At 39.8% G+C, this 15,266-nt stretch overlaps 1 protein-coding gene across 1 annotated transcript in view; it reads right to left on the bottom strand.

The window, feature by feature from the left end:
- SLC49A4 (solute carrier family 49 member 4) overlaps positions 1-15,266 on the bottom strand; it is a 64,277-nt gene that overhangs the window by 44,259 nt on the left and 4,752 nt on the right. The window contains 1 exon segment of the mRNA XM_032692604.1: positions 732-825. Coding sequence (XP_032548495.1) covers positions 732-825 — 94 coding nt within the window.

The following is a 15,266-nucleotide window of genomic DNA, read 5'->3' as shown; positions in this document are numbered from 1 at the left end:
TCCCACCTCCTTCAGCATAAGAGGAAAAAGAAAGTTAAGTGAATAACAAGTGATCCATATTCCCTGGCTGTACAAAACGTACTCTGTATTTATTAAGGATGCCCAGGTTCAGGATACGTCGACAGGACAATTGAATCGTTTGGTTTGTGTGATTTTTAGGAAGGAATCTGTTTCTATCACAAACTCTTTAACTGCATGTGTACAGAAGGCAATCATTTCACTGTAGATAAAGTACAAGCCTACTTTGGAATCCACACTGGGAGAGACTACATGAAAAAGGCCATTTTGCGCAATTTCATCTGTCTCATGGCATGATCCCACACATCCAATATGAGAAAATGAACTAACTATTTAACATTTGCATACAAATTATATATTTTTGGGGTTTGAGGCATGGCTCCCTCTGTGATCTTGGGCCAATTTCTGAACCTCTCTAAATCTCTGCTTCCTTATTTGCAAAGCAGATTAATATTAGCTATGCAGGATGGGGTGAGGCGTAATTAACTCAAGTTTGTAAAGGGCTTTCTGATCTTCAGATACAATGTAAAAGAAGGACTAGAAAAATCCATTTAAAAAGCAAAGAAGCATGGAAGCCCATGGCCACACAACAAACATTTGGCATATCAACTTCATACAGAAAATTTTTACTAACATTTCTTTGCAGTAGCAGCAAAAATTATATTAGCAGAAAGAATAAAATATGTATATTAAAAATAACTTAATTCACTTACTTCTTCCTAATTTCTAGGTCTGAGACTGGAATACATCTGAGGCCAGCTCCCAACACCATGAGGGATGAAGTTAGTAACACAGTTACCCTCAGACCTAAGACAAAAAGACAACAGTATTTTACAAGTTAAGCCAGTAACATCGCAAAAAAAATATTGCTTAAATACATATCTATTTACATACAGTCTCATAGAAGTAACACATATCTCATTCAAATCATAAGCAATTTGGTGCTGATATGAATTCCTGACATATTATGAAATCCTGAGTAACTTTCTATACTTATACTGCAGAATTACAAAGGCTTCCTCTTGGCATACTAACACACAGGAGCATACCCAAAATCTTTACAGACATTCTTGAAAGTGAAAAGTGGTAATAAAAGTATCATCAAAATGTACAACATATCCTTTAGAGGCATTGGGGAACATGCTCTAGTATGTGATCTGAAATCTAGGTACACATGAAGAAAAATGTGGACTTGTTCATTCTTCTCCAAGTACTTAATGAGCAAAGGCACAGCACTGTTATTGCTTTCTTCTGTAATGCAGATATGCATTTCATTCCGGAGAAATAACCATTTATTCAGGGGAAAAAGTGTGAGTATTTTTTTGCAGTCCTTGCAATTAGGCCAGGTTTTTGCTGCTCTCAGCTCGAATTGTCAGAGGTTGTAAATATAGTACATTAGAAAAAAGCCACAATTGACTGATACCTTGAGTATGTTTTTTCCTCATACTGCGATTCTCGAATGAGAAGCACTTAGATTAGAAACAACCTTATCTTAGCATTGCAATTCCTTTTGCCAGCAGTGTATTTGCTGCTGCTACGGTGTTTCCATCAGTAGCTGAGACAATTGACACCTGAGGGGCTCCAGAACCTTGTAAAACACCAGTATCGAAAATATGCACAATTAAAAACCACAGATAGAGTCTACATTTGTGAAGTTGTAAATTTTGAAACAATTTCACAGCAACAAATAGAAAATAAAGGGTTTCCATGTTCTTAGTAGAACATAATAAAAATTATTAATGATGACAAATATGTAATATCTCTAACATTTAGGCAAAACTAATTGCTACTCAAAACATAAATGGAAAAAGAACAAGTCTCTATGATAACTCACCTATCCTTTGATTCTTTCTAAAACTACCCATTTTCAGAGGAGTGCTCCCTCTGTGTTAGTCACTCCTGTATTCAGTACAATTACAGAATCACAATATTCTGAGTTGAAAGGGATCCACAAGGATCCTCGAGTCCAACTCTTCAGTGAATGGTTCATACAGGGATCAAATCCACAACCTTGGTGTTATTTGCACCGTGCTCTAACCAGCTGAGCCAATCTCAGGGTCAACCAATAGATATCTGAAATATTTTGTCTCCAATTTGTGAATTTTATGGGAGTTTTAGAGCACGTATTCTACTAAAATGTAATTTAAGTGGTCAAGACATCATTTTGCTCTTACTGCAATAGCTTTTAATGAATCTCATTCATGGGTATGCAACTCCTTGTGCTGGACACAGCACAAACCAAACCAAAGACAAGTTTCTCTCTGTCAGCCCAGGAAAACCCAAACAAAAATAAGTTAATGTCACAGGTTTTCTGAAATGGAAGTACAACTTCCTTTGGTATGGCTCAGTCATTAACACAAGGTATGTCACCTGCAGTGATGTGACTCCAAAGGACACCTCACATCCCTAATGGCCTGGAGAAGTATCATCGGCTGAGAATATCTGTTCCCTTGGAGGATTTCCCAATGCTTGCCCAGACTTACTTGCTTGACTTTGTGCTCAGCTGCTGTTAAACTGGTTTTTCAAGTGTGTGTGTTCAGAGAGCCCTAACCAAATGCCCAGATAATATGGATGTTCAAAACCTTTATGGTCTTCATGATTGGTGGGCCACCATATGAGACTTCATGCCACGCTTAAGTCCACATTACCACACTGCCTATGTTGTGGGGGCAACTGTTTGTATCAGGATCTCATATGGGATGCTTTTGCCTTTTCCCCTGGGAAATGAATCTGTTAGCACTGCTTTTGTGCATAATGAGAACTTGTATGCAGTAAGAATTAGAATTTTATTGATGGGAAATTGAAACACAAGACTTAACTGAAAAATCTGAAGTTTGCCATTAGGAAACACTGCCAAAATATTTCAGGAAAGCTCTAGTAATGTACATGTCACCTTATTTTCCATATAAACCAGAGATTTTTAAATTACATTTCACAAAACATGATGTGTTCTGCTTTCCATGAGACACAAGGACAGAGACAGCCTGGAAGGTGCTGCTCATGGGGTGCCACAGGAGGTACTGGCCTGGGGCAAGCCCAGGGCACAGCAGTAAAGGAGTATTATACAAAAATTAAAGACACAAGATGAGTGTTTACACACAAAAAACTTCTATTTGATTTTTAATTTTAAAAATATCCCCAAAGCAAAAAATACATAAACCAAGAAAGCTTAAAAGTAAATCTGCACAAAAGTTTCTTAAAAAAACCACAAAACCCCAACAAAAAAACCCCCCACCTTACAATTCAGTGAAAACTGAACTGGATGCCGAAGTTTGCCTCCAGCCCTAAGTTTAGGCTTATCTTTAATGTCAACCTTACACGCTGGGTAATCTTAAAGTAAAATTATCAGTTAAAGCCTCACAATCGTGTTCTTGATCTCTCCAAACATTCTTTGAAGTTCTAATCTTGAATACTATACACTGCAAGGTATCACTTGTAAATGTTTGGATTGTACAGAATATTCTTTGGCCTTCTTTCTTTTCTTTCCACCTTAATATGTAAACACCCCCCTGAAAATTCCTTTGGTTAATGCTGCATGGTGGAAATGATGACATCAAAGGGAATAAAAGACTGTCAGATAAGCAGTGTATTAGATATTTTCTTTGCTAATTACATGACATACTCCTACCTTCTAAGCATCTTGCTCTGTTATTTTGCTTTACTTTTTAACTCTCTGGATCCATCCTCTTTTTCATCTTTGTTAGAAATTGGACTTTATTAGTATTTCTATAATTATTTCAGTATTTTTGCTTTGAACATTGCAGATGTCCTTAATCTGAAATTGACATCTTGTATTACTCTAAAAGGTGCACCCCAGAGTGCTTCGGATAGCAGCCATGCATCATGGGGACTGTAAACCAGAGTAACCAACCAAGACTGAAAAAAAGCCTGTGGATCCTGCAGAAAATTATGTCTCTACTTTAAAAGAGCTAAATAATTCACTCAACCAAGAGATTTTGAGTAGACTTAATTAACTTCATTAATTTTACCCTGTAAATGCAAGCAGCAATTGGAGGGATGGGGGAGGCTACAGCTTTTTTAAATCCATCATTCAGTTTCTAGTCCCCTTCTATCACAGGTTTCTGACACGCGGCTGGAAAGGGAAGAAACTCCTTTAAAGGAGACTTTATCTCAGTGTAGTAAGTTTTCTGTTCTTTGGAGCCTGTCTCTGTAGCTGCTCATTCGCACCCTGTTGCAGAAGGTTTCTGGGCCCCGCAGGTGGCACTGGCTCCTGAGCAAACTGTGGCCACGTTCAAAAAACCCAACCATCACTGACAGTACAGAAAAGTCCAAGCTAGCAGCAGAAATTGAGTTGGTAATAAAAAAGACATATTAATTATCATTTATGAGTGAAACAGCTGATATTGTTCAACTGTTTAGCCCTCCTGTGGCTCCTAACACCGTCTGCTTTATGACTTCAGCAGTCCATGCAGCATTTGCTGGTTTATATTTCTTTTTAAAACAACTACCCCCAAACTCCTGCCACTATTACAGATTTAGCACAAACTCCCTACCCACAGTCCTCTGAACTCTCCTCTTAATGCCCTTCAGCATCCACCCCCCACCATGCAGGAATGTGGTCTCACACAGGAGTGGGAGGTGGTGGCTGCCAGTGGCACCCAGCTGCTCTCCAGCTCCCTCACAGCAACATCAAGCAAAAGCATCCAACATGTGGGTGCTGCATCCCCCTCAACTCTTCCAGTATGCCTTACTTCCAGGATGCTTTTTAAAGCCCATGAAAAGAAAATGCATTCCCCTATCTCCCTCATTACTGACTTGTAAACCAGCAAGTGATTTATCATGCCCAGTTTAAGAAACTTCATAAAAGATGTTGTATGGCTATAATGAAGTCCTCATTCCAACTATTTATATATTGCAGTTTGTCATTCAGAAAGAGAACACGGTTAACATGTCCCTGTGCATCCCTCAGCTGGGGCTGGTGTACTGCAGCCCACTCTGTTCCCCAGCTACAGACCACTGCAAGCAGCACCTTCTAGCTCAGAGTATCACATACACAGCAGGTATTGGTTAGGTTTGGTTTTTCCCTCCCCCTCCTAATGCAGCGTTCATCTGATGGGGAAATTCTAATTGGATGTGCAAAATAGAAAAGTTTTCACCTTCCTCCTTTTTTTAATGGAAGTTTGGCCAGGGGGAAAGGCTGACAGCCCTCCACCTGGCATGGCAGCAGTGGATTTCCCTCCTACAGCTCACATCCCCTACTCTTGGATGCATTAATGTTTGAGGGGTTTCCTTCCTTCAGCTGCAGATACTAAAATCAGTTCTCACAAATATAGAGCACAACAAGGCTCTAATTAGGAGCGGGTGACATCAGCCTGCTGCACATTTTCATAGTTTTTAAAGACCAGGCTGAAAGCGTGAATGGTCCCTTCTGACACTGAACTGAGAGCATTTTCTTAACTACTCTATTATTTTGACTAAAACATATCTAGCTAAGAGAAAATAAACCTAAAACTTTGCCTTGATCCACACACACCAGGAAACTAAAAGCTCACTAATGTCAACAGCTGTTTCAACAACTCACTGTTAAATTGTGCTTTTCCTTCCAATTTAAAGCAAATTCAGTTTTCAAACAAATTCTTGGTTTGCCTTTCTTGATAAAAGAAAGCACAGCTCCTGCAAGTTTCCTTCTATGAAATAAACTGATAAAAAAGAACTTTTACATTTGGGTTCAGTAAGCAAAGCATTGAGATCCAAATCTTCCACAATTTTTTTTGATCCTGGGATTGTCTTGTCTAGATGGCCTGCTTGGTTTTCAAGCATCCTTTTTAAATGGATTTCTTTGTTGGATACCAATTCTCCATTTCATACGATAGGTCTGTTTCTCTCCCTTCTTGACACATGCCTTTACGTTTAGCTATAATTAAAAAAAAGGCTTAATTAAACAGCTCCCTTTATCGTGGAATCCTGAAATCCCTGCACAGAACTTCCTTGTTCATCACTGACTATCTTCTGGAAACCTTTGGATTTTAAATGTAATTCTAGCAAAATTGTACTAATAGCCATGACATTCTCATAAGATCAGTTTTCTTTGTCATTATTAAAATAAAAATTTTTTAGCTTTCTACTAAACTCAGAGAACAAAACTTCCATTGCGCCTGCTCTTTGCCAAATTGACTACCATCATTAAGGAGGATAAGCATCAACCCTCTTTCAGAAGAGGCATCCTTGCATCAAGCAATGCAACTCTCACAAGAAAAGAACCTTTTCACTGATGCAAAAAAAATTCATAGCCAAGATGTGGTCCCAGTCTTTCTGCTAACACATGGAACAAACTTGAAAAGTCAGTATATTGGGCCTGCCTCAGAATCTACAAAGGCACTCAAAAATAGCATCAATTACACTCAAAAGAAAGAGAAACTGGGAACCAAATACAAGACTGCATGCAGGAGAGAACAACTACCAGGTCATATATAGTTAATCCAAAATTATTCCTAGTTTAAGGGCCAAGATATCAGTGTGCTATTAAGCACAACCTGGACCTCCCTTTCTGTCTGGCTACATGATGCTGATGCTCCTGTTACAGACCCCTCTTATTAAGCTGTGTTTTCAAAACAAACTGAAGCCAAGTGCTTCCATCCATTCCCTGGCTTTATGTGGCACTGCCAAGATAGCAGTCAATTTCAACTGGAAAGATTTAGGACTTGAGTACTTTTTTTCTGACTGAAAATGACACCAACTCAATTTAAACATTCTGCAAGGCAGGTGAAAGCATTCCCCTGGCATCAAAAAGTAAGAACTGAGCTCTGTCATACAGAACCTGTCTGAAATAAATTAGACCCAGAGCTTCATTTCAACCCCCAGTCTTGTTTAGGATACAAAAAGATCTTTTCCTGAACAAATCCATAACACAGCCCAGTTCTACCCTTCAGTGGAGGACTGCAGGGCAAGGGCAGATTCCACTAGACACTGTGCTCCAATTTCTAACATGAAGAACTGGCAGATTGAGATGCCCAGATAAAATATGTACTAGAAACTTCTTGAAACGTAGATGTCAGAGGTGATGATCTTCCGAAGGGCAATTTCTCTTTATAATATCTTACAGCTGTTGCAACAGAATCTGTCAGCAATAGCTGCCCAGTTAACACCCAGGTTATCGGGAGGACTTTGAAATTCCTATATAAATTATTTGCAAAGTTTAAATTTGAGGGAAACAAACTCTGTATGTATAAACACAGGAACTTCAAGTAAAATAGTTCCTGTGGTTTGATAAATTCTTTCTTATCAGGGTCAGAAATTCAGTAGAGCCAGTATTTCAGAAGTGTTGTCACCACTGATGCAGGGGAACCCACAGGGAAGTCCCTGTCAAATCAGGTAGACAGACTGGTGCCAGGGACCAGATCTGACCCAAAGACAGTTATTTCTGCTGCTAGCACTTATTGGACAGACACAGCAAGACTGCATGCACAACTTGCAAGTATGAGGGCAAACGCTCATCCCTACCTTTTTTCAGTGTACCTCTCAGATGAAGAAGATGCTTTCATGCATTCCCTGCATAAAAGTCATCATGTGGGTCCTTGTAAGAAGAGCATCCCTCACAAATTTTGAGGTTAGTTAAGAATCTTATAAAAAAATCACAATACTACTAAGAGACTTAAAGCACAAGATTTAGCCAGTCAAGGGTTTCAGAGAGGATACTCATCCTGACTGAACATATGTAACCACTAAAGCAGATATAGTGGCTGATAGAACATAATTGTGAGAAGCAAAGCTAAATCCAATGCAATTGAGAATTACGACAATCATGCAACCACTCCACAAATCCCGAGCATCTTTCTTTCTGTGCACCCTGACTGTAAGGAAACCAAGACACTTAGGCATTTCATACTCTGATTGCACTTCTGGATTGTATTGTAAATACCTGCTTTATGGTATTTTTCTCTTCAACTCCCTTCAACCATTCATGAAAGCATATTAAAGTCCTTATTTTTCTGTACTCTAAGAATTTGACTACACCTGCTAGAAAGAATCGCAAGCAATCACAACCATGTTAAGAGGCTGCAGGGTGCTTTCATCTCATCTGCATCAACGAGGCCAAGCCAATGGGAATAGTTGATCTATCCTGTTTTAACATTATCCCAGCATATTAGGCAAGCATACAGTCAATCTCTAAAAATATGTCAAGAACAGTATCACAAATCTTCTGCTCTCAACTCCTCCACACTTAGTGATTACAAACTTAATGACCCAAGTTTTTCTATGGTGTCTTACACAGTTAGCTCCACTACCATGGATTTAACCACAGCTGCTGACAGACTACACCTGTAAATACAAAGGAAGTATTTCTGAGTTTGTGGAGCAATTTAAAAGTCTGGTACTGTAAATAAAGTAGTCCTACTTTTAAGAACTGCACAGGCCTAATCTGAGCTTTTGGATATTTGAAAACGTAGTTTACAAGTACTGAAGCTTCCTTCCATATGTCAGCAAAGGATTTTGAAGCATGCTTACAGTTTAACATCAACAATGGAAAAACAAATGGCAAAAGATGTAGATTAAAAAATCTGCATTGCAAGTGATGTAAATTCTATTTAGCAATCCAGAGACTGACATTTTGCCTGAACAGATAAACAAAATGCTGAGTTGAATGGTATTTGCCTGAAGATTAAAATGATGATTTTAGAATCAGTTTTAGACCCTTTATTAGAATATCTGCTATTCTTTAATACTATGTTTCTTGCTTCAAAGCAGACAAGTATTCTAGCCAATTATTGTTATTATATATTTTACTGCAGAAAGCATCCGTTTCATCTGCAACTAATCCAAGTGCAATGAACCTCTCCTAATGCTTTCAGCGCATCTTAGAGAAGAGCACTGGCCTGGGGCAGCGGGACCTGCATCTCTTGACATGCCTTAAGGAATTGGGCAGGCCACTTCTCCTCTGCTTCACCTCTTTTTCCCCCCTCTGCCTTGTTTATTCAGGCTGTAAACACATGGAAACAGGAACCAGTCTGACCATTAGAATTAGAAAGTCTAGTAAAACAGCTTCTCTTCACTTGAGATCAGCGCAGTGCCTGGATACAAGAGAAAAGAGCTATTTGGAGTGCTTACTAAATCTGTGAATCAACAAACACTTTTAAGAGTTAGTCTTTCTTCCCTCACTTCAGTTACCTGCTTTCTACTCTCAACTCCAGGATCTAATAAAACACGAAGATTCAGGTGAATCATTGAATCCACCTTTGCCAGTTGATAAAATGAAATCTGCATAATGGAGCCTGTGTGTGCATACATGTGCCAGTGTATAATACTGAGAGATGCAGAGCAAGTGACAAAAATAGCCAATAATGCAGCTTGGGGGCTAAATCTCCTCATAACTTTGAAGCTAAACTATGGATGTTCACTAACAAGTCACACAGAAAGGACAAGACAAGAAGCTTCACGTCAAGCTCTTACTATTGTATTTGACGATGAACAAGAGCCCTACAGCACTGAACAAGGGAGGGAAGTTCTTGCCTCTTCCCACTCCTTTCAAGGACTCCAATTGCACAGCAGGCTCAATTACCACACCAGCTAACTACAGAGCCTTACCTGTTGGTGACAGGGAAGAAAAACAATTGTCTCTTGTATACATTTAAGAGGGAAGATGTTTCTGTCATTATCTTGGTGGTACTTGCCCACACCACCCAATGGTGCAAGAAATACAGAGGCAGTTTGATTGCCACAACAGAGTATCAAGAAGCAACCGTGCAGCAAGGATTGGTAGCCTACACTAAATACTGCCTAGCACATCCACTAAGCAGGACACTAAGCACAAAAAAGTTTCTCCTTTGTATTATCCCTGCTGGAGAGTTGAGGAAAAAAGAGCTGTAAGAGCTCACTGATGTAATATCCATGCAGGTCTTGTGACTTGTCAGAAAGGTTACTGGAGTGAGCTTCAATTTTTCGCTGTGTGAACAGTTTCAGTGTTATTTTAACATTAAAATACATCAGGCACTATTAGGGTACATAGTTCCTTCTAAAATACACCAGTTGTAGCACTGTAATGCTGCAATGGATCCTAAACCCATTGTATTTTTTAAGATTCCTGATCAATTCTTTAGGTTCACGTGATTAATTAAAAAAATGTAACATTCCACCTCTCTCAAGTATTCAAAGGGGTGGCACTCATCAAAAATACCAAATAAACAGAAAGAGTTCCTAGGTGCAGTTATACTTGGTGTCCCTATTCCAGAAAAACACTGATGGACTTTGGAAAAAGCAGAGACCTCTCACTTTCAAAACACATCACTCCCAGCTGAGTCATACAGATCTCCAGCTCTAAAAAGAGGAAAATGCAAAAAAATCCTCTCTTCTAAAAATCTGCATGAGAAAGCTTAAATTTGTAGCTTTTGAGGAAGTTGGAACATTAGTCACAAAGCTCCTGCAGCACAATTATAGCTACAGTGTCACAAATGCACAAGAGAAGCATTAATAAAACCAAATACCAGCAGAAGTGATGGAACAGCTCTGAACATCACCACTGAGAGAAAGGCAGGCAAGCCACAATTTCGCTTGCCCTGGGATTATAACTAAAAAAAAATTCTTAAAGAAACTTGTACCAGGTCTTCAGCCTGCCAGTTGAGGCTAGATACAGGCTGCCACTGGAGAATCCAAACATTCTCCAAGAAAATTAGCAAAATATGGTAACAATTACCAAAACATCATGTTCTTAAATGTAGTTCTGACCATGCGCTTGAGTGTTTTTAAATAAGTATTTTATATAAACCAAATATTTTTATTTGGCAATGTCAGACAACAGATTTTCCCAAAAGGGAAGATTATTGTAGGGCCTGTGTTATGCACTCTCTACTTCTTCAGCTCTGAAAAGAGAAGCAAATACAAATACCCCTGTTTTACATAGCTCCTTTCCTGCAAGCAAGGCACTTCTTACCAGAAAAATAAAAATATACAGGTAGAAATCAGCAATGCAGAAAATATCCAAACTCTGTTAAGAACTAATGAAGCTCATTTTTGCATTTTCTTCAGCTTTTTTTTCACTCCTGAAACATAATATGAAATTGACGCCTAAAATATTGGCCAAAAATAATGAATAAAAACTATTATGTTTCTGCAGTTCTGTAAGGCTGTTACTGGAATTAAGAAATCAGAAAAGCTGTGTTAGTTCAGCATTACCAAGTGAAAATGGTCTTTGTTCATACTTAGCTTCTTCTGATAGGAAAAATAAATACCATGTCAGTTCTTTGAAGGAAAGACTGTTTTCTTTAAAGGAAACAGATTCAGCTTTTGCAACCCAACACCTGATCTACTCTTCCTTCTCTTTAATGGAATTCTAAACTAATAGCTGGGAATTATAAATACAGTATAAACATACAGCTAGCAAAACAAATCCAATACAACTTTCCTAAGTACTTTACTACTGTCATCATAAAAGTCTACAAGAAAGCCTGAGGGATTTTGATAAAAGTGAAATTATTGTTGTCATTTATGTTATATCAACTACCTTTATGTAGCACAGCTGCCACACTGTTAAAAACTTCCAAAAGAAAGGAGACTGGCAAAATTTAAATGCTTTCAAAATGCAGCAAGGCAGCGGACAACAAAACAGTATTTTAGTGTTTATTGTCCCATTCTACAAGGCTTTCCAGAAGAGGAGAGATACCAGCCAGAAGGGTCACATCCACCCCAGCATCCCACTTGTGCCTCCATCACGAGGCCAGACATCCGTCACCACCGAACCCACAGAAGAAGGAGCAGCAGGAACAGCCGCCCTCCTCTGCGTCAGCACCACCCAGAGAGCCCCACAGGGAGCAGGCGGCCGCGGCCGGGACACCACAGGGAAGGGGAGGGTGAAGGAAGGGCCGATTCACCTTCTGGCTGACAAGAGACAGTGCCAGGCAGAGTTCAGAGGCTGGGTTGTGAAGAGGCAAAACACAGGGGCCTTTGTTGGAGATAAGTAAAGGCAAAAAGGTCAATTGCGCTCCAAGAGATTCCCTTATCCCGGATTTAAAAGCGCCCCTCAAGGCAGTTCACAAAAACCATGCTGCTGACCTGTGGTGCTGTGCAGGCACCTGCCACCCCACTATTTGCTGCCAGCTACTTAAGTCACATTTCCTTCCTCCTCTTGCTCACTCAGTGTCCTTTTCCCTGTGCCTCTTACTCAACTCATTCTTCCACCTTTCCCATCCCCAGCACTCCCTGCCCTCTGGCTCCTGATCTTGCTTCTGCATCCATGCCTCCCATGCTTCACCAACTACTTTGTCCCATACTCTTCCTCTTCTGTTTCTCTTTCCATCTATCCAAGAGTTTTTCTCACTCCTTTGGGCCCTGAGCTTCTCACATCCAACCCCTCCTACTCCTCAACAACCAAGGGGTGGAGAGCAGTGGGAAATGGGAGGACAAGATGGAATGCCACAACATCAGTGAGGCAGGAGAGTATAGAGTGAAAGAGTTCAGATTAGAACCAACTTGGGTCAAGAAGGTTATAGGGTAGTAATATATGACATAAACAGGGAGATATCAGTGCACGCTGCACTAGTATTAAACTCCCTGTAGTCAACTTTTAAAAGCTACTGTTGACAAAATACCTTCTTAGATCAGGCTGTGTCCTGACCCAGTTCTGGGATGCTTAAGTGCTTTACCTCTGCTTGTGTCAGCAGCTGCATAAGAAAAGTAAGGGATTGTATTTCACACTGGTGAATGATTTCCCTATTCATCAATTTGTCAACATCAAGGTATATCAAGTTACGCACAGAATCACAGAATTGTTAGGGTTGGAAAGGATCTCTGGAGATCACCTTGTCCAACACCCCTGCCAAGGTTGGGTCTCCTAGAGTACATTACACAGAAATGTATCCAGGTGGGTTTTGAATGTCTCCAGGGAGGAGACATAATTCCACAACTTCCCTAGGCAGCATGCTCTGCCACCCATTATGTAAAGAGGTTCTTCTTCATGTTGAGGTGGAACTTCTTGTGCTTTAGTTTATGGCCATTACCTCCCCACTCACTGTGTCTGTTTGCAGAGCCTCAAGAGTGTTACCCTCAGATAGCATGGGCATTATTATTCTCATAGTGAGCTACGCTATGTTAAGATTTTACTTCCCATCATGGAAAAGTTCTTTTAAATCTAACATGCAGCTTCCTGATGTGCTTCAGCATGTGGTGTTTCAAACAGTTGTCCCAGCACCACTCCAAAGACATGTGTGAGGAGCACAAACAGCACAGCAGTTGCCTAAAGGGGGGCAGAATGAGGAGAATGTATGTGGGAACACAGCACAAAGCAGAGATGGGGGGTGATCCCACCAAACAGAAAGAACTAGCTCCAGAAGAAGACATCTGTCCACAGCCATGACTAATGCTTTTGACTCAACCTGGCCCAGCAGGAGGTATGAGAAGTGCTGCTAAGAATCAATCTAGCATTGCTATGATGAATCACAGTGGTACCAAGTTAATACAACTCATCAGATCTAATTAAACCACTCAGTGTTGCTAAGCTCTTCTGCAGCATGTCTGACTCCAGCGAGGGTGAGCCAGTCAATTCTCTAATGAGTCTTCACTCCTGCAAGCACTTGCACAAATGCTCTGTGGTCCTTCATGTAACCACGGTATATAAAATTAAGCAATAAAAGTTAAGTTTGGTTTGGTCTTCCTTTTTCTTTTCTTCTGATGGTATAGAGGAAAATTATGTCTTTACAAACATGCGCACCAGCAACTCATCAAAATAAGTTTTGTAAAATCAAGCTGATCAAATATATGCTCTAGTGAGATTTACCTATATTCAGCTCTCTAATTGCTCCTTTCATCTCTCCACATGAAAAGCAACACTTCATCTCATTTCTTCCAAGATTTGTTATTTAGGAACATTAATCCCTTTCACAGGATTTGATAGGTGTGGATCAGTATCACTTACAAGATAACGAAATCCGCATAATTTATAGCATGCAGTAGAAGATGTCTACAGGATGTGAGAGAAAAGACTGGGGTAAAACAGGTATTTTCCTTCAAACTTCTTTTGTGTTCAGTTTAAGTGCATCAACCACTTGCATTTTCACCAAATACACATACCTTTCACTTCTCATGAGTCAAGGCATTCTCCCCCCGCTCTTCTTTTGAAGTGATGCACTAAGTTCACATTTAGCTTTCATTCAATCCAAGAGAGCCTTCTCCTGCTCTTGTTGGAGTTAAGACCTTTGCCATTAACAGAAATGTTACTCAGTAGAATCAGTTGTTTATAAGATTACCCTCTGTACACTTTCCTTTCTCACTGGCTCCTTGCTATTCTACCCATATTTTCATATCTAAGTTTTCCCATGGGTATTTCTTTCCTGTAGGCTGTACTAACCCCCCAAAGCCGTAATGTCTGTATAAACCTTTTCTATTGTTGAACTGTGCAAATCCTTTTGACTTGATGTCACCCAATTATATTAAAGTTTTACAGCCTTATGCTGAGTCTTATCCCAGACATTTTTAGCTGAGGCTCACAGCTGAACTCGACACATAAATTATCAAATCGGTAATTTTGAAATATTGAGCACACATCTTACAGCCATGCATCTGAGATAAGAAAAATCTATTTCTGAGATCACAATGAATAAGAGCTGAAAATGTGCTTCTTCACCACAGGTGTAAATTCTCAGACTTGAAAGGTTCTTGTCCTTCCCCTGTTAAGCAAAACTCCATGTGCTAAAGGTCACTTGCGACATGACAGAACTATGGATACTTCCATCAAAAACTCTGCATTTTCTTGTGAAAGCCACCATGGAAAGTACTTCACACTGTCCATCTATTTCACAAGTGGAACCTAGCAGCCATTTTTCTAATTTACCACTAACATGCTCCAATTTATATTTACTACAACGTTGTCCAAAAGTCTGAATGACAGAGAAGGACTCTGAAATGCCAAGAGCAACGGAAACACTTCAGAAAATCCTCCCCATCTATTGGATTCTTTGGCCACTGATGTTTCCACCAACTTCTGGAACAACCACCTGCTTCTCCTCCATGCCCACCTTCACATCTCTCAAAATAAACCCAAAGGCATTTCAGAAACATTTCCTAGGTTAAAATCTAGTGGGAGAACAAGTTCATTTGGAGTCATCTCCCTTCTATCCAAGTGACCCTACATGTGAGGTAGAGGAATCCAAAGGTTCCCTAAAAGTAAAATCAGTGTTTTCATGCATGCAGCACCAAGTGACAGTCTGGGAACTCCAAATGAAAGCTGCCATGCAGAATTCTCTTTATCCATCATGCGTAGTTTATTTAAAGAGAACAGTTATTAAGAATTTTTATACTAGTAA

Source organism: Chiroxiphia lanceolata, chromosome 7 (genome assembly GCF_009829145.1).
Source record: "Chiroxiphia lanceolata isolate bChiLan1 chromosome 7, bChiLan1.pri, whole genome shotgun sequence".
NCBI lineage: Eukaryota > Metazoa > Chordata > Aves > Passeriformes > Pipridae > Chiroxiphia > Chiroxiphia lanceolata.
This window is presented reverse-complemented; position numbering and strand designations above follow the sequence as displayed.